The following is a 23609-nucleotide window of genomic DNA, read 5'->3' as shown; positions in this document are numbered from 1 at the left end:
TGTCTTCTGCATTTTGTAAATCATTCTTTGATAAGACTAGAATTTATATCATGTTTGATAAATTGAAATCATATTTTAGTAAAAAAAAAAAAAAAGTAGTCCAGAATTGATGTGAAAATAAAACATTCAACCATTTACAAAATTGGGTTGACTATTTTTCTTGGTATTCTCTTCCATTTGGTTTACTAATTTTCATCATTCGTGTCTGCTTATTATCACCTACATGTCAAGGCTAATGGAAAAGAAAACAAGTTTGGGCTGAATTTAAAATCTGTCATTTGCTTATTTCCTGGAAGCTTTAACCAGACATTAGGTAGGGATGTGAGTATTAATGACTGCAGTAAGATCAAGGGTTGAGAATTTCATTCATCCAAATTCTATTTCCCATTTCCAAGGATAACTGAGAGTTGAATGAATCATGAAATTATGTCCTCCCACTGGTATATCTAAAATGGTTCCAGTAGATGATGGAGTTAATATTCCGAAGCCATATCTATGTGCAGTTCCAGAATCAACCACTTTACAGCTAAAATGTGCTTTCTGGATCTTTTGAAGACTGAGTTTGAAACAATTGATAGGATATATCATGTATTCAAATCAGGTTGGTCATCAAAGTAACTAAGATAATAGTTTATTGAAAAATATCAACTGAGAATTGTTAAATAGATATGACTAGAGAGTTGTGTATTTTTCTGTTTTTGAAAGTAATGAAATAGCTTTTAAATACTTCTTGCATTTTAATCTAATACAATTTTTTATGCCTTCAGATTGCAAAGAACTTGTACAAATATTCAATTAATCCAAGTACAAATGAGGCTCAAAAATAAACAAAACACTTAAGACATTTAAATTTAAAACAAATTTGCCTAAATCTTAATCAATTTCTGGCATTTTCTATTATGTTTGGAAAAGGAAATCTGAGTTTGTCATATTAAACATAAACTGTTGATCATTAAATCATCTGATTTATATGGTATTTTTTCCAGTCTAATTAGAATGATGCTGCAGGATTCCTTTGAAAATGCTTATAGAGGTATTTTCTTATTTGATCTTCATGATAACTGACACTGTGAAGTAATTAAGGCATTTATTATTGTTGTTGTTATTGTTATTATTATCTTCATCTTAGATATGAGACATTTTTGGTTCATTTAATAATTTGTGAAAGCAAAGCATGAACCTGAAATATGTAACTCAAAAATTATGCCTTTTTTTTTTTTTTTTAACTGCCTATAGATAACTTGGTCAGTGATATGCTAAATGTTCTAAGACTTGGGTTCTAATTCTGGTTTAGTCAAAAATTAGAAGTCTGTCTGAAGAAATTTTATAAAATACTATAGGTGAGGATATAGTTCTTGCATGCATAGAATAGACTGACATCTTTTCTCACTTTCAAATTGTTCTATACATCTTCACATTTATAATTGCATGTGTAGGTATGTTTGTGTGTGCATATATATCAAATACTTGGAGATATTATTGCAATTCCAGGTTGAATAAAAATAAACATAGTTCTTTATGAATTCTCAAATCTATAATGTATTAATCAGTATTCTGAATTTTAAGCACCAGTTTACTTTTGCAATATTTACTTAATTGTATTTAAATGTGGATCCATTTTGTCAAAAAAGCCTTTTGGTATTTAGTGGAAGAAGTAATTTCCTCAATATATTTTGGAAAAAGCAGATAGAATATGTTCTAATTTTTAAGAATATAATAATAAATGTATGAATCTGTTTTTCAAATTAGCATTCCTTTTATTGTTTTTCTAGGGGGAAGGGAAGAATATCAAAGCATTGGAAATTATTGCTAATTTTTATTCAATTTTTTTGGGTCTGAAAATTAAAAAGGTTGAAAATTTTCTAAGAAGCTAATTAATTAAAGAGTCATTTTGGATGCTACTGCTGTCTCTGGATAAAAAGTATTCCAAAAAGAACATGGCTGAGGGCAAACATTATTCATTGATTTGTTTTATTCACTTGATTATGTTTTAAATAAGATGACATAAACTAGAGATACATTATTTTACATACCAATTTTCCACCTACTTGTCTGTTCTTAAAATGGCTTTTTAGCTTCTTAGGGCTTAGACATCAGTAAATGACTACTTTAGTAGTCATATTGCAGGCTATTTAGAAATATTAAACATAATTTATATAAAGTATATTATAAATTCTTTGGTTGCTTGATCCACTGATACATCATATCTACCTGTATTTCAGTTCCTCCCACAGTGTAGCTAATTTCTGAGGTGTTAGGAGAATTGAAAAGTCAAAAAGGGACACTGAAACAATTCAGAATTTAGTAATGGAAAAAAAAATCTTAACTATCCTATGGTTCAAAGTATAAAGAAAACAGATATTAACAGAGGCCAAGAACAGGGATTACTCTCACTGGCTACATTTTAACTCATGAAGGGCAGGCCTGCCTGAAGATTGATGCAGCTATGGAAGAGAGACAGCCATTACCACAGACAATCCTTGAAGCAAGAAAATAGAGATACTCTGGCTTCTGCTTGCTAGTCTCTAATCTCACTCTCATTGGTCAACACTATCTCAAATTCAGATTACAAAGAAAATTAATCTGCATAGAAATAATGAGAAATAGATTCTAAGCAAGGAGCCCACTGAAGAGATGTTGATATTTATATGGAAATTCTAGTTAAGAAAAAGAGTGACTGATCAAGACCAGTGTCTTATATTTAGAAGCATCAAGTAGAAGTTAAAGGTTTAAAAATACATACTTTAGGGGCATCTGGGTGGCTCAATCATTAAGCCTCCAATTTTGGACTTCAGCATAGGTCATGATCTTGTGGTTGTGGGATTAAGTCCCATGTTGGGCTCCATGCTGAACATGAAGCTTGCTTGGGATTCTGTGTTTCTCCCTCTCTCTCCCTCTCTCTCTTCCTCCTCTCTCTCTCCCTTTGTCTGTCTCTCTCAAAATAAATAAGTAAACATAAAAAAGAATCAATACTTTAAAAAATAATTATTTTATTAAAAATAATTTGATGGAAAACAGGTCAATGGATGAAAGAAGAATAGGGAGGAGGAGTAAGAGACAGAAAAAAAAGGCCCTATATAAAAGTTTTTCTTAAAAAAGCAATCTGACAGAAAATGAGCACACAAAGTTAAAAATATTGAAAGAGATCAAAGGAATAATATCCAACTTTTAAAAAATTGTATATAATGGAATTTAATGTATGTAAATTATATATTCATATATATGTCCATAAAAATGTTATCTATATTTATCTACCTATATACATGTATGTCTAGCTGTATATATACCTGTGTATATACATGTACACATATAATTATATATGAATTAAAATATTGTACACTTGTCTTTCTATATACCCATATATATTAACAAATAATAAATATATTATTTACATTGATAATATAAAATATATCTGTTTATACCAAATAGTATATAATAATAAATAATATATAATATACATAATCATACAATAGTTTATAATATACAAATATACAAAGTATATTTATATTTATATATTATATATAATTCATAGAGATGGCCAAATTTATTCTCTCACTATCTCTGGAAGTGTTATAAAATGTAATTTAATTTTTTATTTCTGTTTTATCTTTTAGGCGAGAAACAAGAGATCCCAAGAGCTAGAAGTTCATCCCATTCAAAAAGCACTTTGTCTGAATGTCAATACTGGGAAGAAAAGTAAGTGTTATTTTTAATGATCTTTGAGTGTGGAAATATCTGGTCCTTCATGAGAATCCTATCTTGTATTTTAGTAACCTTTCTGTTCAAAAAATCAATTTTCATATTCAATGTATTATGTGTTCACTCACTGTTTCAAGGACATTGAAAATGCTTATATATTTTTTCTACCAAAAAACTATTTCTAGAGTCAATCTCATCACCTCCAGTACTACCACCTAATCCAGTTTACCACCATGTCTTCCCATGAGCATTTCAATAGCTTTCTCACTAGTTGTTTATTTCCATTTATGCACAAATTCACTTTAATCTAGGCTCCACACCAAGATGTTTTATCCATCAAATATATATAATGTTATTTCTAAAGTCAGAATATTCCAATGTTTTAGCTCTTATAATAACAACTAAAACTCTTAAACCTAACCTAGAAGTTTCTTCATGACCACTCCTACTTCCCACCTCTTTGAGTAAATATCCTTTCACTCACACCAGGACTCACTATGGCCCAACCACATGCTACCTTGCTGGTTCTTAAACATGCCAACCAAATCTTTACTCAAGGTCTTTGCTTCCTCCATTCCCTCATGCTGAATACTTCCACTATATATAAAGCAATCACTTACTTTCTCACTTCCTTTAGATCACTTCTCAAATGAGATACTGTCAGAATAAATTCTGATTATAACTTTCTATACTCTATTGACTTACCTAGCTTTCTTCCTTTATCTTCAAGTTCACAGACACTTCCCTCTGTCATCCTCATTCTGTAATTGAGCTCATTTAAATTTTAAATTGTACTATTTTCATTTTCTTTTTCTTTTTATATTTTTATTTGCTAGAATAGTTGTCTTTCCATTTATTTCAAGAGGGATCACCCTGACTTAGTGAAGCATGCTTATAATATCTTCTTTAAATTCTTTGACAATTCCAACATCTGTATCATTTCAAGATTGGTGCATATTTTTGTATTTTCCTTTGAAAATTTGGATTTTCCAGATTTGTCCTATGATAAGCAACTTGTCCTAGCAAAATATCCTAGGCAAAATACCCTAGACATTTTGATATTTTTATTATCAAGACCAAGTGTTATTTAAATCTTAAGGAAATTGAGGTGTTTTGTTTTGCTTGGTTTTATTTTTTTAAATGTTTTATTTATTTCTGAGAGAGAGAGAGACAACATGAGCAGGGGAGGGTCAGAGAGAGAGGGAGTCACAGAATCTGAAATAGGCTCAGGCTCTGAGCTGGCTGTCAGCACAGAGTCTGACCTGGGGCTTAAACCCATGAACCATGAGATCATGGCCTGAGCCAAAGTTGGACGCTTAACCAATTGAGCCACCCAGGCGTTCCTGTTTTGTTTGGTTTTAACAGGCAATCAAGTCACCTTGATCATCTCATTGAAATAGATTTTTCCATTTTTATAAATTTCAATCTATCTTTTCTGGACAGTGGTTCCAATATTGGTTCAGTTCTCAAAGCTTTTACAGTGTTACTCACATATGTCTATGTGCATGTTAGTTACCAGTCTGGAACCTGGGCAGTGACATACTCTATAGTAGATTCCTAAGTAGGTGGTATACTATTCAGGATCAGATCTACAGATGTGCATCTTGCTAAGGTACTGATTTCCATACTTTTCCACACAATTCCTTTTACCATGACTATGTCTAGAACCAAGGTGTGAAAGGAGAGAAGGTGGGAATGGAGTAGGGTAGGGAGATATTTGGCCCACTCTCCTCTCTAGGAACCACAGTTCCACTGTCAGAGAAAAGTGTTTATCATCCTCAGAGTTTTAAATGTCAGCAGCTGCTTATGTCCACCCAACTGTCACTATTTCTGTGGTATTTCCTAAGAGCTTGTCTGGGAGTGACAAAAAAAAAAAAAAGAAAGAAAGAAAGAGAAGAAAAAAATACAATTGTGGTATTTCTATACTTTTTCTGATCCATAACACTCACTCCTCTTTTATAGTCTTTGGTCCAGACTTCTTTAAGGTCTCTTTCTGTGCACACCTGGTACACAATGTGTTTCAATCTGCCTCTGAGTTCAGACAGGTAAGAGTGGAGGAAAATGTAAAATCTGCACCAGTTTGGTGGAACTTTGAATCTGTCTCTTCTCTAATACACCTGCTCTTAGAGTTATCATAAGCTGCTTCAAGGATTATGCCCAGGAATTATAGTTGCTTTCAGTGAGAAAAACAGGGGAGAATTTGTCTATACTAAAATCCCTGGAATTGGAAATATTCACTCCACATTAGTATTTATTTGGTACTAAGACAGTTCCCTTTGTGATTTTATTTAGAAACTGCTGTTGAACTTGTAATGGCTAAACATACTTTTTTGAAACAGTCAGCTAAAGATTCCATACAGACAATTAGCAAATCAATATGTGATATCAGTGACTAATCTACAAATTGGTAGTAAGTCTAGATTTGAGGAATACCTGATAACAGCTTAACCTTTTGACTGCTCAGTCAGTGAAGACACAACTGGTGGCTTCTTCGCAAATACAACATTGAATTTCTTATTACTTAAGAACTACTCCTTTGGATGCATACAATGCCAAGCCTTCAAAAGAAAAGGGAAAATTAGTACAGGGACATTTAAACATGATTTAACCAGACCTTCAAATAACTCAATTGTTTTTCCCTCTCTTTTCACATTTCAGATATGTGGTAAATAACTAATAATTGGGTCTTAGAGATTTATTTGAAAATCAATACGTTTTAGGTCCTATCTTTGGGTCAGCAGGGACCAAAGCCAATATCCTGTACTCCTCTATAATTTCATCTTCATTCCTATGCAATGAGAATTGATGCTTAAAATGATGAGCCTGAGGCATTACATTTCCTGAATTATCACAGATTCAATTATCTTCAGACTCATGAACTTGCTAAGGTGGGCAAAAAGACTAATACATTTGAGAAGGATTTTAAAATAATAAGGATTGACCTTAAATGATTGGGGAGTTAATTCTTAGATTTCATAGACTTTTATTAACCATATTAACTGAATTTTTAAAGCATTACTGATCATCAAGATTTTTCCTACAGGTAGTCTTCTGGTTTGGAATTTGCTTTGAATATTGAGAAATACTTTTGAAGAGAAGGAATAAAAGTTTGTTCTTTTGTGATAGTAAGAAATTCCTATGTGGAAATTTTTTTGTTTCTTTTATTTATTTTGAAAGAGATAGAGTGAGAGGGGGAGAGAGTTAGAGAGAGAGAGGGAGAGAGAGAATCCCAAGCAGGCTCTGCACTGTCAGTTTGCAGGTTTTGAACTGATAAACTGAAAGATCATGACCTGAGCCAAAATCAAGAGTCAGAGGCTTAACCAACTAAACCACCCAGGCACCTCTATGGACATTTTCTATACCTATGGAAGAGTTCAATAGTTATTTTAATTGTCTTTAATTTAATTAGAAAGAATAGTGTAGCAACTATCAATTTGTCAAAATAACAATACCTGGAAATAAATATTATTATTTTTTATTATCACTGGAAATAAATATTATTATTTATTATTATCACTTTACTAAATAAATGCTATTTACTTCTTTATTCTTTCATATCTCAGCAGTTACCTATAAGTATAGGGATAGTTTTATATTAAGGATTGATAATTAATTAGAATTAGAATCAATTTCATTAAATTTTCCAAATACATATTTAGTTATGCAATTGTATTCCTTTCTTATCTGCATGGATATGCAAAATGAAGATTTCTGAAAATTGTCTATTTACAGAATGATATACTTTATTCCCGAAAGAGAACAAACATACATTATGCAATATGTAAATTGTAGCACAGCTTTTAAATATCAAATTCATAATTAGATATCCTGCTCAGCCAGACTTCATTAATCCTTAATCTTTTAACATACTGTGTACTTCTTGAACATAAACTATTTCTGGCACAAACTGTAAGGGAAGTCATACAGACATTTGTTGAAATAAAAACAAAACCTTACATGAATTATCTGAGAACATGTAAAAACAGAACAAACACATTTTTTAACCTCTGATTCTACTCTTTATTTTGTCAATCTTTTGTTTATTTTTCAAAGCACACAAGACTCAGACAGTCATAAAAGGCCTGACTGCACCCTTAAGTTGAGAATGGTTGAACCACTCAGGATGTTTCCACTAAATCAAGAATCAAAACATGCCATGTTTGAAAGAGAAAAATAGTCAGATTTTTCTCAAGAAAGATATTGATTTGTCTAACAGAAAATATCTGTATGTAAAGCATTTTAAACTTGATTTGACTAATTCTCCATTATGTAGTAGGCATTTAAATTATTTTCTTCCTCTATTGATTTTTTTTCTGTAACAGTAAAGTTAGAAAGTTCTTTTAAAAATGTGTAGAAGAAAGAAAGTAGAATTGTACTGGAAAACTTCAGTTTGTGTTTGAATAGCGTTTCCTCAGGGAAAGTTTCTGGAGAGAATCTCATGTAGAACAATGTGATACACAGAAGCAAATTTTATTTACCAATAAAATATAATTCCATAGAACAAGACCATGTAGCTGACCTAAAAGTAGAAGGAACTTAGTGGTTATCTGATGATATGGCATTATGTAGGACTCTGGGTGATTGTAAGAAATTCTAAAGATCACACCAGAAGGTGGTATAAAACTGGACATAATAACCATCACATCTGATTCAACGTATTTGGTTCTTTGTAATCTATCTGCTTTCTCTGAATTAGTAGTTTTATTTTTCTCAATTTAATCAAAATGCATTAGTTTTCTGTTTATTGCCCTTGCTGATATTCTGGAGTTTGGTTCTTGGTGGAGTTTTTTGTGTTTTTTGTTTTTGTTTTTATTTGTCTGCAATTTATCTTTTGATTTACTAATGTATTGATCCATTCAAGACCTATTTGAAGAGTGCATATTTTGTATCACATACTATTATCAGTGTATGTAAACAAACTAGTAAAGGATTCTTGCTCATGTGTTAGGAAATAAAGTAAAGTAAGATAATGGGGAATTGTCAGGATCAGAGGGAAACGGAGAGATTTTAGTGCTTTTTGGAGTCAGAGTAGGCCCAGGAGATAGTTGAGCACAGACCTAAAAGACTTGTAAGAGCTAAGCATAAAAATATCTAACAAAAGAGCCTTCTAGGCAAAGGAGACAGACAATAAAAAGGTCCTCAAGTGGTCATGAGCATAAGAGGTTCCAGAACAGTCAATGAGGTAAGGGAGAAAATAAATGTGAGAAGTAGTCAGAGAGTTAATGGGATACCAGACCATGAAGGGCAACAACTCCATGGGCCAAGCACACAGAGCCATCCTAGGACTGGTGATCAACTAAGGAAACAGAGTACACTCCAATCCCTACCATGAGGTTAACAAGCACTAAGTACAAAGCAACAGTAGTCTAACTTTGGGTAAAGGACAAGAGTTTAGAGGAAGACCATCTGTGGCAAAGTTTTTCAAGATGACAGAAATTTGAGAGCAGAAGTCTAACACTGAGTAAAACCTTCTAGTATTTCAGCTCTCACCTAAGCACAAGTTAGAAAACTGTGAAGCCTGTGGTACATTTCATTCAATAATGATGACAAAACCCAAATTCACCCCAAGAACTTACTACATTAATTTAAATCCTCCACACACAAACCAAGTGTTAAAAAGAGGCATGTGCATTACCAAATTAAATAGTATTTTCCTCACACTCTTTTGTTCTATAATGGATTTCTGGCATTCAATCAGAAGTTATGGAACACATAAAAATCAAGAGAGAATCATATCATTAGGAAGAGATGAAGCCACTAATAGAATCAGGTTTAGAAATGGCATAGATGTTGTAATTCTTCAAGTATTTAAAATAACAATTACAGATAAAAAGATGCAGGAGAAATACTGTACAATATGCATAAACAGATGGGGGAATTTCAGCAGATAGTAAAGTCAAATGGAAGTTATAGGCATGAAAATATAGTAATAAACATAAGAAACTACTTCAAAAGACTCAGTAAGCTCAAACGGCCAAAGGGAAACTTAATACACTTAAAATAGGTTATTAGTTATCACATTAACTGAAGGGGGAATAAAAATGGGGGGAGGAGTAAAGATGATATGTTAAATGTTAAAACTTCAATGAAAAGACAGAAATTGTCAGACTCCATAAAAAAGAAAACTTAGCTACATGGTAAGTATGGGAAATGCATTTCAAATATAAATGCAAAGATATAAATAAAAGAATGGAAAATGATTTATTATGTAAGCACTAATCAAGAAAAAGCTGAAATGACTGCCTGATATAGAACACAATAGACTTCAAACCAAGGAAAACTATAAGAGAAAGAGGAATAAATTATATAAAGAATTCACATCAGTAAGATAATATAACATTGCAAACTGTATGTATAACATTTCAAAATGTATGTATATACTTATTAATTTATTTCTAGTGTAACAACACAGTTTAGAAATTTATGAGTCAAAAATTGATAAAACAGAGGAAGAATGGACAAACTTACAATTATATTTGGAGACTTAAATATTCCTCTTAGTACTCATTAGAAAAATACAAGGACAATCAGACCTAAATCACACTATCAATCAACTTTAATTGAAAATTGTAGAACACACATTTAAAGTAAAAAAAAAAATACATGTTTTTTAAAGGGTACATGGAATATTCACAAAGATAGGATTATATTTGGGGCCACAAAATAAGCCTCAACATATTTAAAAGACACAGGAAAGACTAAATAAGACCCTTAATAACAATGAAAAGAAGGGATAAACCAGGAAGGTATCACAAATTACACTAATATTTAAAAATTATGTAACATACTTCTAAATGACTGACAGGGAAATCATGAAGAATAACGTAAATTAGGAATATTTTGAATGAAATGCAAATCAAAACATATCAGAATTTAGGAGACAGGGAGAAATGTATAGAATTAATTACCTATACTAGAAAAGAAATATGATCTCAAGTCAATGATCCTAGGTATTTATTTTAAGAAACCACAAAAGGAACAGAAAATTGAAACAAAATCAATAAGAAAGAGGAATTCAGTAATCAATGAAACTATAAAATAAAATAGAAAATATCAAGAAAACTAAAAGTTGATTAATTACAGAGATAAAAAAAAAAAGTCGGGCATCTGGGTAGCTCACTTGGTTAAGCATCTGACTTTACCTCAGGTCATGATCTCAAGATTTATGAGTTCGAGCATGATATTGGGCTCTGCGCTGACAGATCAGAGCCTGGAGCCTGCTTCAGATTCTGTGTCTCCCTCTCTCTCTGCCCCTTCTCCACTTGCATTCTGTCTCTCTCTCTCAAAAATAAACATTTACTTTTTAAAATAAATTAAAATTAAAAGAATAAAAAGACAAATATTTTGTCAGATAGATTAGAAAAAACTAGAGAACCCCAAATTACAAATACCAGAAGGAGACATTCCTACAGATCCTGATGTTAAAAATTTATTGAGATTATTATGAATATATAATATTAATTCTACAACTTGGCAAATTCCTTGAAAGATTAAACTACCAAAGTTTAATCAAGAATTGAACTGCACTATTCATTGAATAAATTGAGGTGATAGTTAAACTCCTCCAATATATGAAACTTTAGGCACAGATACCTTGAAAAGATCCTATACTACTCAAGTAATTTTACAAGGTCATTGTTATATTCATAGTGAATCAGAAAGAATGAGAGAGGTAAATGAAATTAGAATAGAATTGAGTAGAATAGAATAGAAGCCTCAATATTCATATGAATATAAACACAAAAATCCTCCACAATATATTAGAAAATGAAATCCACTAATAAATAAAGAGAACAACACATCTTGGTCATATCCTAGTAATGTAAATTTTGTTGAACTCTTGAAAATCAAAATAATCCAATTCATTGTATAAAAAGAATATTTATATATATTTTTATTCAATCACTGGAAATAGAATCAATTGTAATTTGTCAAAGAGAATGTGTCTTCATCAAATAAAATAACAAAACAAAAAAACACTCTACAGATAACATCATACAAAATGATGAAAACTTAATCTTTTCTCATTTATTCCTAACAGCATACTTATTGGTCAAACACTGAATTTTTTCTCATTTGTTTCTAACATGTTGACCTTTGCAACTGTTATATTACTGGAAACTCTAGTCAATCCAATTAGGTAAGAAAACAGAACAAAAGGGATACCATTTGGAAAATAAGAATTAAAACTGTCTCTATTTGGAAGTGACATGATTTTCTAGGTATTGGAATACAAATAGTCTTTAAGAAGCTACTAGAACTAATGAGTGAGGTAAGCAAGATCACATGATAATATTAAATAAAAAATTGAATTCCATATAAGAGCAATGTACAATTAGAAATAAAAATTTTATAAAAAGTACTACTTACAATAGCACCAAAAAGATGAATAATCTTAACATAAGTCCAACAGAATATATGCAAGAGCTGTGTCCTAAGAACTATAAAACATTGGTGAGAGAAATCAGAGATCAATTAAATGGAATTATATACAATATTCATGGATTAGAAAACACGATTTGTTATATGTCAATTTTTCCTATATTGCCACTACATATCCCAGCAGGTACTTTATAGATATCAAGCTGACTCTAAAACATACATGGAAAGCAAATTTACTAGAATAATCAAACAATTTTTTAAAAGAACAGAGACTGTGGACTCACACTGTTTTATCTGAAGTCTTACTATAAAGGTACATTAATTGGTGCATTGCGAAATTGGTGAAAGAAAAAAAGGATGAGTGGAGCCATGTAAAGAATGCAGGAATACACACACACACACACACACATACACACACACACACACACCTATTTAACTGATTTCAACAGAGATAACAAGTAGCTTTAATGGAGAGCTGATAGAATATATAACAAACGGTGCTGAACAACTTGACATCCATCCATATCCAAGAAAGAAAGGGAGTGATCATCTCAATCTGTAGCTTTCAATTTTATGTATAAAAATTCATTCAAAATAGACCTAATGTGTAACCTAAAATGATAAAACTTTTAAAAGAAAACATGCAAAAACATTGTTAGATTGTGTTAAGCAAAAATTCTGTAGAGAGGATAAAGCATGAATCACAGAATACATTTGGAAAAAAAGGACTTTATCAAAATTAAAAACATTAGCTCTTTACAAGCTACTGTAAAGAAAATGAAAAGATAAGATACACACTGGAAGAAATATTTGTAACACACACACATAATAAAGAACTGTAATCTAAAATATAGAACTGTCAAAATCAAATAATGAGGAAACAAACAACACAATTTAAAAAATAGGCAGCATATTTAAGCCTACATATTACCATAGATTACAAATAGCACATAAACAAATGAAATTATGCTCAACATTGTTATATATTTTTCGATAATGTAATAAAATTGCACAGCTATCAGAATGGGTAAATTGAAGCAACAACAAGGAAAACAAACTGAAAATATTATACTTGAAAGAATGTGCAGCCCTAAGAATTCTCATACATCCCTGGTGGAAATGAAAAATGTTACAATTAATTTGCAAAAGCATTTAACAATAATACAAAAATAAACATATACTTATCATATGATCCAGCAATACTTTCCTTAGACATTTATCCAAGGAAAATGAAAACTTATCCATACAAAAACTGTATGTGAGTAATCACAGTTAACTTAGTCATAATCATCAACACCCCTAAACACTTCAAATAACCATTACTGGAGAAAAGATTTGAAAATCCGTGGAGACATTCATACCTTGGAATACTACTCAGTAATAAATGGAATGTGCATGGACCTCAAATACGTGTTACAAAATGAACAAATTTCAAATATGTTATGCTAACTAAAAGAAGTCAAATTCAAAAGGCTACATATTGTTCAATTCCATCTATATAACATAATACCAAAAAAAAAAATCAAAAGTTCAGAAAGAAAAATATCAGTGAATGTTCCTGGCTGGAGTTCAGGGTAGGAGATTAACTACAAAATTTTTCAGGTCAATGAAACTGTTCTATATCTTGACTGTCGTGGTGAATATATGACTAAGCATTTGACAAAATTCACAGTACTGAACACTTAAACAGGTTAAAGTTTACTACATATAAGTTATACTTCAATAAATGTACCTTTAAAAGTTATTGTGATGAAAAATACAGCTGATAGGTGATTACAGACTAGTCAGAGATAAAGATGATACTTACTGGGGCACCTGGGTGGCTCAGTCGGTTAAACATCTGACTTCAGCTCAGGTCACGATCTCATGGTTAATAGGTTCAAGCCCCACATCGAGCCCTGTGCTGACAGCTCAGAACCTGTAGCCTGCTTTGGATTCTGCATCTGCCTCTCTCTCTGACCCTCACCTGATGACACCTCTCTCTCAGAAATTAAAAAATAAAATAAAATAAAAAAAAGATGATATTGCTGCAGATAAAGGCATTGTTGATTATTTTCATATTTATGATGATGATTGGATTCCAGGCACTATGTTGTTTTATAGATATTATCTTTAGAGTTTTTGACAGAATTGGTAGTTATGTGTAATAGAATCATTTTTTTCCTCCACTGAGAAAATAAGTTTCATATTAGTTAAATAGTAACCCAAAGCAACACAACTCAAAGGTGCCTGAGCCCTAAATGACAGATCCATTCAATTCAAAAAGACATTCCCCTTTTTTGTTGGTGGTGAGAAAATAGGAAAGAAAGGAGCTAAAGACCTTAGAATTCAGAAACTGTTCTGTTATTATAAAAGCATGAGAAAGGTGGCAGAAAGATTAGATTCAAAGAAGGAAATATCACAGTGGCTAGTAACTATGGTCAAATTTGGATGACAAAAGTACTAGAGATCAAACACATGTGACATTATGCTCATAAGAGGGTTATTAGCACTTACAGTGAGATTTTTGAGGTTGATGGAAAAGGAGGACTTGGTTCACATTCAACTAATTATATTATAGTTAGTTGAGAATTTAGTTTTGTATTAATTTATTTCTGTATGATTCTCTGTGTATGCACACACATTAAAGGTCACAAACAGGCAGGACTTTTTCTCAAAAGGGGAAGAACTGAAACACTAATATGCTTCTTCCGCTGCTGGGAAGGAAGGGAGGAGAATGACAGGGAGGAAAGAGAGAGAAGGAAGGAGAGACCGAAAAAAACTAAGCTATCATGTGAGCCCACAAATTGGAGGAAACATGAGCTGCATGAAAGTTGAATAAATAAAAAGTAAGAATGAAAGTGAGTATTTTCATCTTGACCCACGGGGAATTAAGTGCATAAATCCCTACATTTACCTCTGTAGCCTGACCTTAGGAAGCAGAAATAATTGAGAAAGTGCTCACAGAATCCCATTACTAGAAAGTGAAATTACATAGAAAAACCGAATCCTGAAATCCTCATGCAGGTGAAGTCTCCTCTAAGACAAGCTTGTAGACTATAGGGAGCTGACAAATGAAATTGTGTCTGAGATTACCAGTCTCCTGGAGACTCTTGTGTATGCTCACTTTATTGGAACGGCAACAAGACCTTCCATTTCCTGGCAATGAGAAGTGCCTGAAGAATGTATCTATCATCTAGAAGGAGTGTGAAAAATACTCTGTAAAATCATTTAAAAATATGTTCATTTGCTAGGAATGAAAATTGAGGACAGCTGCTTACAACTGGCTTGAAATTGATCCTCTAACATGAAAAGGAAGGCTTCAGACATTTCACTAGGTTAAAGAAAAAACAAAAGTCAAGAACTCTTGATAATAATGCTGCAGAAAATAAAACACTACTCCAAATAATTCTATTTTTCTTTTTTTAGAATATTGGCTTTTTGGAATATGAATAATTCATAAAAGTAATAGTTTTTAAAACGTAAAATGGGGAAGGTGCCAGGATGCTGTGTTGCAATATTAATGCATCTCTACATTTTTAAAATGTTAATATTATTGTAAAGTTCTAAATGCTTTACAGATGTCATCTCGATGAATTATCTATGATGATGCAGCTTTTATCATTATCCCTATTTTACAGAAGAAGTGGAGGCAGAGGAGTTTGAATCCACATACTCTGGAACCATAAAGAATGTTCCTAGAAACCTTAGAGAACCCTATAAAACTCTGAAATTTTTGCTTTGGCATAACCTCATCTTTAGTTCGGCTTCTTCAAAAACCAGCCCTTCTGCTGGTTTTTGGAATGACCTACCTGGGCCTATTTGGTTGAGCAAAGATCCATGTTCAGATTTTTTTTCTGATATTCATTTCCCTCCTTTATCAAAATTTATTTGTTGGTATTCATTCCCTGAGGACCTTGCTAAGTAATTCCTCCTCACAGGCTAATGGAACAACGTACTACCTTCTCAGCTAATAGAGTTGCATTTCAAAAGAGCCATTTTGGAGACATTAACTTATGACATTAACTTATGGAAAAGAATTGATATTGATGAAGAGACTTTTAGGCATCAAGCAGACCTCTTACTTAATATCTGAAGTACTTAGAAAGACATTCTGTACTTATTCTGCCTATAATGTGCTTAGCTGTAACATCCAAGTCATCTTGGTAAAAGCTGGACTTTTAAACATCTGGGACCTCTAGAGCTATTCTAAATTGCCTTATCAAATTATAAGATGTCCATGTGATCAGGGGATACCAATTTCAACAGAATTGTTTATTTTCAGGAGTTCAAAAGAGATCTTTATTTGTACTTAGCAGTTGGAAGACACGTAAAATCTGAAACTGAAATGGATCTTTCTTCTCTGAGCAAGTGCTAAAATTATGCCACTGAGACATGCATTTCTGATATACTCAACTATGTGTGATATTAAGTGGTGTTGTCATGAGAAATTGTACAAAAGTACAGTGTATTTTGTTGGGTACAAAATATGCAGAGATCTTTAAACTTTGAGGAGTCCAGGTTCAGAAGTATGCACGCACCAACATTAACAAAGAAAACACCCTCATAGTCTAATGTGATAGCTTACAATATACATGATCAACTGTAGATTTTTTAAGAGCTCTGGCTATATACTGTAAATTATTAAGTACATGGCATATTTTGAATCAAGCAATTAGTAGCAAAAGTATAGGTACTTTTGTTTTCTATATGCAGCTATGAACTCTTGCATAAATTGTAAATATTGCCATCTTGTTTCATCACTAAATAGTTATTAGGTGCCCACCAAGCAAAATGTTCACATGTCACATCTCAAAAGTTTAACTTTTTAGCAAAAGAACTCTCAGAATTTCCTCAACAACATATCAGAAAGTAGATATTCCCCAATATTTATTTTGCCCTTAGAAATTTTTAGTTTATACAATATACTCTAATTTGCATTATATTTATTGGAAAAAAAAGATTGAGTTCTGATTTTGGGTTTTTCTGTGTTGAAAGAGCATTTTCATATGTAAAATATTTCTATAAAATAGCATTGTATCTTATAGAAATTGTGAAGTGGGTAAGGCTTGCTTTTGAAGCATATTCCTGTTGATACCCACCTTCTTTTGTGTTTATTTCCTGAACAATTTAAGCTTACATTTAAGTTACATTACAAACATTAGGTAGGTCTGTCCTGTTGCTTTCTTCTCTAATTTCATGTTTATATTATTTTTCATTCTCTAGAGAGAGAGAGAAAGAGAGAGAGAGATCTGGAGAGAGAGATGTAGATATATATGGATGAATATATGTATATGTATACATACACACTCTTTAATTAAACTAATCTCCAACAGGCATGACCACTCTCTCACATCTAGAACATTTCTACCATTTATGAGTTCTTCTTGATGGCACTTCAGACATATTGGTAAAAGGCAAAAGATTTATACGATCTGAAGAGAAACCAGAGTATACTTCAGACATATTGGAGATGAACCTTTATTTCTTCTTCTGAGGCTTTAAAACAATCCAAGATGGCACCGCAGCCCTGGGGGCTCCCTGGGGAAAGATCAACCACCCACAACAGAACCTAAGAAGAAGCTGTTCAAGCTATGGCTATGTTGAAACTAGAGAGACGACTGAAGTTCCAGATGATGGGGGCTGTGATAGACTGAGGGCTGATCACGCATCACTAGCTCAATAAGTGGGCATCTAATGCAGATGCAAACACTACTCTGTCTGTGTAGAAGTGCAGAAAACTCCTCCAGCAGATTCGGCATGCCCAGAAAGAGAGAGCAGCCATGGAAGTGGAAAGTCAGCCAGGACTGGTGGACCACATCCCAAAAGGCAAAAGAAGACAAAAGCACCGCAGGATATAGAGAGGGAAGACCTTGAAGCTAACTGCTAAATCTCTCCCTGCTTCCACGAGAAGATTCTCAGCCGAAGCCAGAAGGACTCTGGATGTTTCAGAGAACTTTGAAGAAAACATTGTCCCTTTTCAGTCTCCTCAGATTCCTCGACCTTAGTGGCCTAGTGATCTGCCCTGGAAGCATGTGTTGAGAGGAAGAGGAGGGAGAAGAAAGATTGGAGCAGGGGCTCCTTAGCGGTCTGCTGCATTTGTGATTAAAACCCTAGAATTCTCACTCAAAAACCACACAAAAAACCCCAAACCAGCCAAGATGGCAAAGAGCTGATCTGATGAATTATTATATACAAAGAAAGAATGCTAGAGGTATTTCCTAGAGAGAAGAACCAAAGAGCAAATGTTTAATGGGTGTTGGTATAACTAGATGGAGTAACTAGATTTGGAAAATTTCTTACCTTCCCTAAACTTGTTTTTTCATCTTTAAAAACGAAGCCTAGGTGGCCAGATAATTTAAAATTCAAACGACTAAATTATGTATGCTTTTATACATATAGAAGTAGGAACCCAGTCGCTAAAATGCAGCACGTATTCAAGGGATATCTGTATGTTTGAATTTCAGTTGAAGCAGCAGAATGTAAAGAGTTAGTGGATGATATTGAGCCTGGGGAATGAGAAGCAAATCAGTAGACAGGAAAGTGGAAAAATTAGGTTTCATGGGAAAGGTCCTGATCTATGAACACCAGTGGTTAATATGAGAAGGCAGAGAGCACAAGCAAATGCAAGAGGTTATGAGATTTGGGTCAGGGTAGAGCTGGAGCTTTTGGAGTTCTGTATTTTGAATTGTAAAGTGTTTATTTGAAAAAGACAAATAAGCAAGGAAGGAGAAGAATGAGTCTAGATTAATAGCTTCAGGGAAATGACATGAAGAGGCAATGACCAAAACCTTAGTGACGTGGTAGATATAAGTAGTACAAGAATTGGAGATATAAAGAAAAGATACTTTTATAATTTGGGGCAGTTGCACACAAAGGGGTAAGTAGTGGTCATAAAACTTTATATCAGTGATCAAATGTGGCTTCCACACATTTCCTCTGATACTTTATGAGATCTCTTTCAAGAAGCAGCTTGATTTTCTTTGTAGAAAAAAATGAGTTCGTTAAAGGAAAATTAATATCAGAGTACTTAAAATCCCTGGGGTTGATCCTGTGCTCAGTGCTTTGCCTACTTACAGAGGAGCCATATGACTGCTTGTAATGAAAATTGATTATTTTTATGGCTGAGGAAAAATTAATAGGTGACACTGCAAATTCAGAGGCCACAGGCAAGGCCATGCAAATGCTAAGTAACAATGATCTTTATCTGAAGATACATGTATATAATCATTTTAAGAATCTAATAGGGTGGGGGTTTTTTTGGTGGTGGAGGGACACAGAATATTTAATGATTTAGAAGATAGATACGTACTAAACTTGAAACTGAAACAAAATACTTTGCTGTATTTATCAGGTGTTGTTTAATGGCTGAGGACCTTCCAAAATAGGCTTAAGAGGAATCTGTGATACATAATCACTGACTTTTAAAAGTTCAGAAAAAGTTGTTATGGTTTATTTGGCGATATCATATAGTTTACCAAAGTCTCCTGGGCTTGTTGACAACTCTGATACTTTGTGAATGAGGCTTTTTTTATTCTCCCTTCATTTGTTTAGCTCTTTACCTAATTGATTTTCTGTGCTAATACACTAAAGGTCTGAAGAAGGCAGTGCCTCAGGTGTGACAGATGAAATAAGGTGCTTTTAGTCATTGCTTTTATCCTCTGTGTCTAATGTGTTGGTTACAGCTGTGCAGTTTAACAGCAAAATCAATACATCATTTGCTGCAGGTACCTGGAAGAATTTGGAAGTCCTTCAGTATTTTAACTATTAGATTTCCCCTGGAATATGTATGTATGTACATATGTATGTATGTATGTATGTATGTATGTATTCATTCATGTCCATTCATTTTCTCACACTGAATGTTACAAGGTTAGGGATTTTTTTCTCTCCCTTCCCCTTGTCTTCTCTGCAAACACTGTCTTTTCCACTAGCTGGTTAAGTTACTTTTCTTTGGGTTTTGGAACATCTGCCAATCTAAATGAATCCTGTAAAGTGTAAAATAAATGTTTAAAAAATCTTTTCCATTTTGTCTAAATCATCTTTGAGCTTAAACATTTAGCATATGTTCTACTGAAAATGGAACCACTTTGTATTGTGCATGAAAGGCAGTATGTGTGGGGGCACTTGGGTAATTTCTCATGTAAATGGATGCTTATATTGCCAGTTTTCCATTTTACATTGGCAATGACATGGTTTCAGCCTGAAACAGGAAAAAAAAATCTCTTGATTAGTACATTTTCCCTATTCAATATTCTCCTGCATATATTTATGTTCTCTCTTTTATTATTCTCCAAATGTTTGATGCATGTTATTTTTACTGTCATACCTTGAATGCAAAGTTTCCAAGGGAGGGAAATGTGACCCACTTCTTTCTTACCCTATATAGTCAGCACAGGCCAAAGACATGGAGGGCAGTTCAGGCAGCTTTGACAACTCATGCAGAATTTATCAAGTTGATTCACTGTTAGTAGATTATTAGAAAAACCTGAATTTGTTTTTTAATTGAATTTTCTTTAAGTGTTGATTATTTCTTCATAAGTCCATGTCCATACATAATTTATAAAAGTAGCTATCTTATGCAAGAACTTTATCTCAAAGTGAACTTACTATTTTTTAAAATGCATCTTTAAAATGCCTAACATGGTCATTTCAAAGAAAGTACATCTGTAGGTGAAATAGATACATACTGTGATGCTTAAGAGAACACACCATTCATCAACATTTGTTCCATATTTTAGCATATTATTTGCAATAAACCTAATATCGTCTTATCATTTTATTTTTTTTAATGTTTTATTTATTTCTGAGAGAGAGAGAGAGACAGCTTGAGCAGAGGAGGGTCAGAGAGAGAGGGAGACACAGAACCCGAAACAGGCTCCAGGCTCTGAGCTAGCTGTAAGCACAGAGCCAGATGCGGGGCTCGAACCCATGAACCGTGAGATCATGACCTGAGCCGAAGTTGGTTGCTTAACCGACTGAGCCATCCAGGCTCCCCAAGTCTTATCATTTTAAATGTTAACATCTGGAAAGGTGAAAGATTTAGAAGAGATTTTAAGAAAGGACAAACTTATAGTATATGTCATAATATATGATGTAGGTTAATCTCTTCCTTGGTCTACATCAGCATATATACAAAGTTTATACATGATAACATGTATATGTACAGCATATATACAGAATTTATAATGATAACTTGCAACAAAGTGAGACTTTGATTAAAGTTAATTCAGTTTAGGCTAAGGTTAATATTACCTCATTGTATATTACTTTGGTATGAGTGCTTTTTATTTAAAAAAATTTTTTTAAGTCTATTTATTTTTGAGAGAGAGAGAGAGAGATGAAGATAGAATCTGAAGCAGGCTCCAGGCTCTGAGCTGTCAGCACAGAGCCCAGTGTAGGGCTCAAACCCATGAACCATAAGATCATGACCTGAGTCAAAGTCAGACACTCAACCAACTGAGCCATCCAGGTGGCCCTGTATGAGTGCTTTTTAGTTTATAATTTCAAAACTATAATAATTCACAAATGTGTAATTTCTCACAGTTAACCAGAAAACTCTATAGAGTATTCTAATTTTCAACCATTCTTTTTATATTAAAAAATACCTTTTACAAGTTTCATAAGCAGTATGCAAAATCATTGAAATTGTTAAATTATTGTTTTGTTTTTTCTTGAATAGGATTTAATGTTCCTCCTTTTTGGAGCTCTATAGATATGACATATGGATAGATAAGTAATATATGTTCATATAGTTACACATATTTACCTTAGCTATTTCTTAGTGTTATTTTTTCCCTCACTCAAGATGTCTGCAGTAGTCATCAAATAATTTCTCTAAGGTAGGGAAGATTTCTTTTTCTGAATATTCTGAGCTAGTCATCCAGAAAGGTTCAGTTTTATTTGCAATACAAACTTAAACTTTAATTGCTGACCTAAGCAAAGCAATGGACAGAGGCTGAATCATGCAAGGGTTTTGTCTTGATAATAAAACAGATTTCCACTAAAATCTTTAGAATTATTTTCAAATTTTATTCTTGATTACTTATTAGTAAATAGTTGACTTGGTTCAGTTAATTAAGTAAAAGAAGTGACTCTTTATGTCTATTAGTTTCATGACTACATGTGTTTGATGTGTTGGTTTTTGACTAGAGAATTAAGCTAGTTCCCAGAGAAACCTGGTCAAAGCTAATTGTTGAACTAAAAGAACAATAAAACAAAATATTTAATATCACCTAATCTTAAAGTGAAAAAGAGACTCAAAGTCTTTCCTTTTTAGCCAAATAAACCCAACTAAAGACAATACAGCCATGTTCCAGAGATACCATATTAGCACACTTTGGACTAGAGGACACAACTTATTTCTGGGCAGGAATAGATCTTCCCTTAAGGGAAAAGATTTCTTTATATTGCTTAAACATAATTATGTTGGCTGTCTGCATTTGCATTCCAATGGCATAATATTTTCATTGCTGTTCTCAAGCTGCTTTAATCTATTTCATTGTTTAAATTGGGGAAGTGGATAATTTTATGGTATATTGATGCTTTGGCAATCTTGCCCAAGATTGAGTCATCAATCTTCTGGAAAATATGTCCAAGAAAAGTATAGACTTGATGTGGTTGTTAGTCAAGAAAATAGGCAATAACCTCATGAAAATCAGAAGTAAAAATATATAAAACCCTAATTCTTTAAGGACAAAAAGGTCTAACAGGACATCTATATTCTTTCTCCCTTTTCTGGGAGAGATTTATCTAAACAAGATATATATGTATTATATGTCATCTTTTAGAATTAAGTGACTAGCTTTTTTTTTTTTTTTTAAGTGACTAGCTTTTATATAGCAACTATCATGTAATTTCTTCAAGCACACTAGACAATACAAAGATGAATAAGACTTTAGTCACCATACACTAGGAATTTATAATCTGTTGGTAGAGATAGCCTTGTGCACAGATATTAAGAATTTAAACAATGAAAGGAGCAGACAGGGTACTGAATGGAACCCTAGACTGAAAAATGGGCTGCTAAGTGCTAAGAGTTCCTTAGAATTCCCAAGAGGCACCTACTCACCTTTTTTCAGCAACACATTTCATCCAGTGCATTCTTTAATACTGCTCCAAGATGGTGATGCTGCTGTTTGGTTTTTTTTCCTGTATGTACCCATGTTTGAGCAACAACATCTAAATATTATCAAGGCACACAGTCATGCTATAAATGACACTTTTGTCTAGTGTTTGTATATATTTCTGCTTACATAAAATGTAAACTTAAATGTAACACAACTGACATAAAATGTAACTCTTCATTGCCTTTTCCATAACGTTGAAATCAATTGATCTAATAAAACACATGCTCTGTTTCAGCAAAACCGGTTGTGGGAAGTAGTTGGGTCTACAATAATTTATGTTTATGATAAATCAACATACAGGCTTCATCCTGGTCAAATTGTATTTACCACCCACTAATATTTTTGTTGCATTCCATGATGTATCTAAAACAAGTAATAATTTACAAATAAAGGCCCCCTGGTTTTTATGATTTCCAATAA

The 23609-nt window shown here is 32.8% G+C and overlaps 1 protein-coding gene across 1 annotated transcript in view; it reads left to right on the top strand.

Moving 5' to 3' along the window:
* Positions 1–17950, top strand: part of CUNH11orf98 (chromosome unknown C11orf98 homolog) — a 45882-nt gene extending 27932 nt beyond the window's left edge. The window contains 4 exon segments of the mRNA XM_039217668.1: positions 3615–3696; positions 17559–17643; positions 17645–17856; positions 17859–17950. Coding sequence (XP_039073599.1) covers positions 3615–3696; positions 17559–17643; positions 17645–17856; positions 17859–17950 — 471 coding nt within the window.
* The last annotated feature ends 5659 nt before the right edge of the window (positions 17951–23609 follow it).

The sequence above is a fragment of the Hyaena hyaena genome, unplaced genomic scaffold (genome assembly GCF_003009895.1).
Source record: "Hyaena hyaena isolate Hyena2069 unplaced genomic scaffold, ASM300989v1 scaffold_706, whole genome shotgun sequence".
NCBI classification, from domain to species: Eukaryota; Metazoa; Chordata; class Mammalia; order Carnivora; family Hyaenidae; genus Hyaena; species Hyaena hyaena.
Note: the sequence above shows the minus strand (reverse complement) of the source record. Positions and strands in the feature narration are given on the sequence as shown.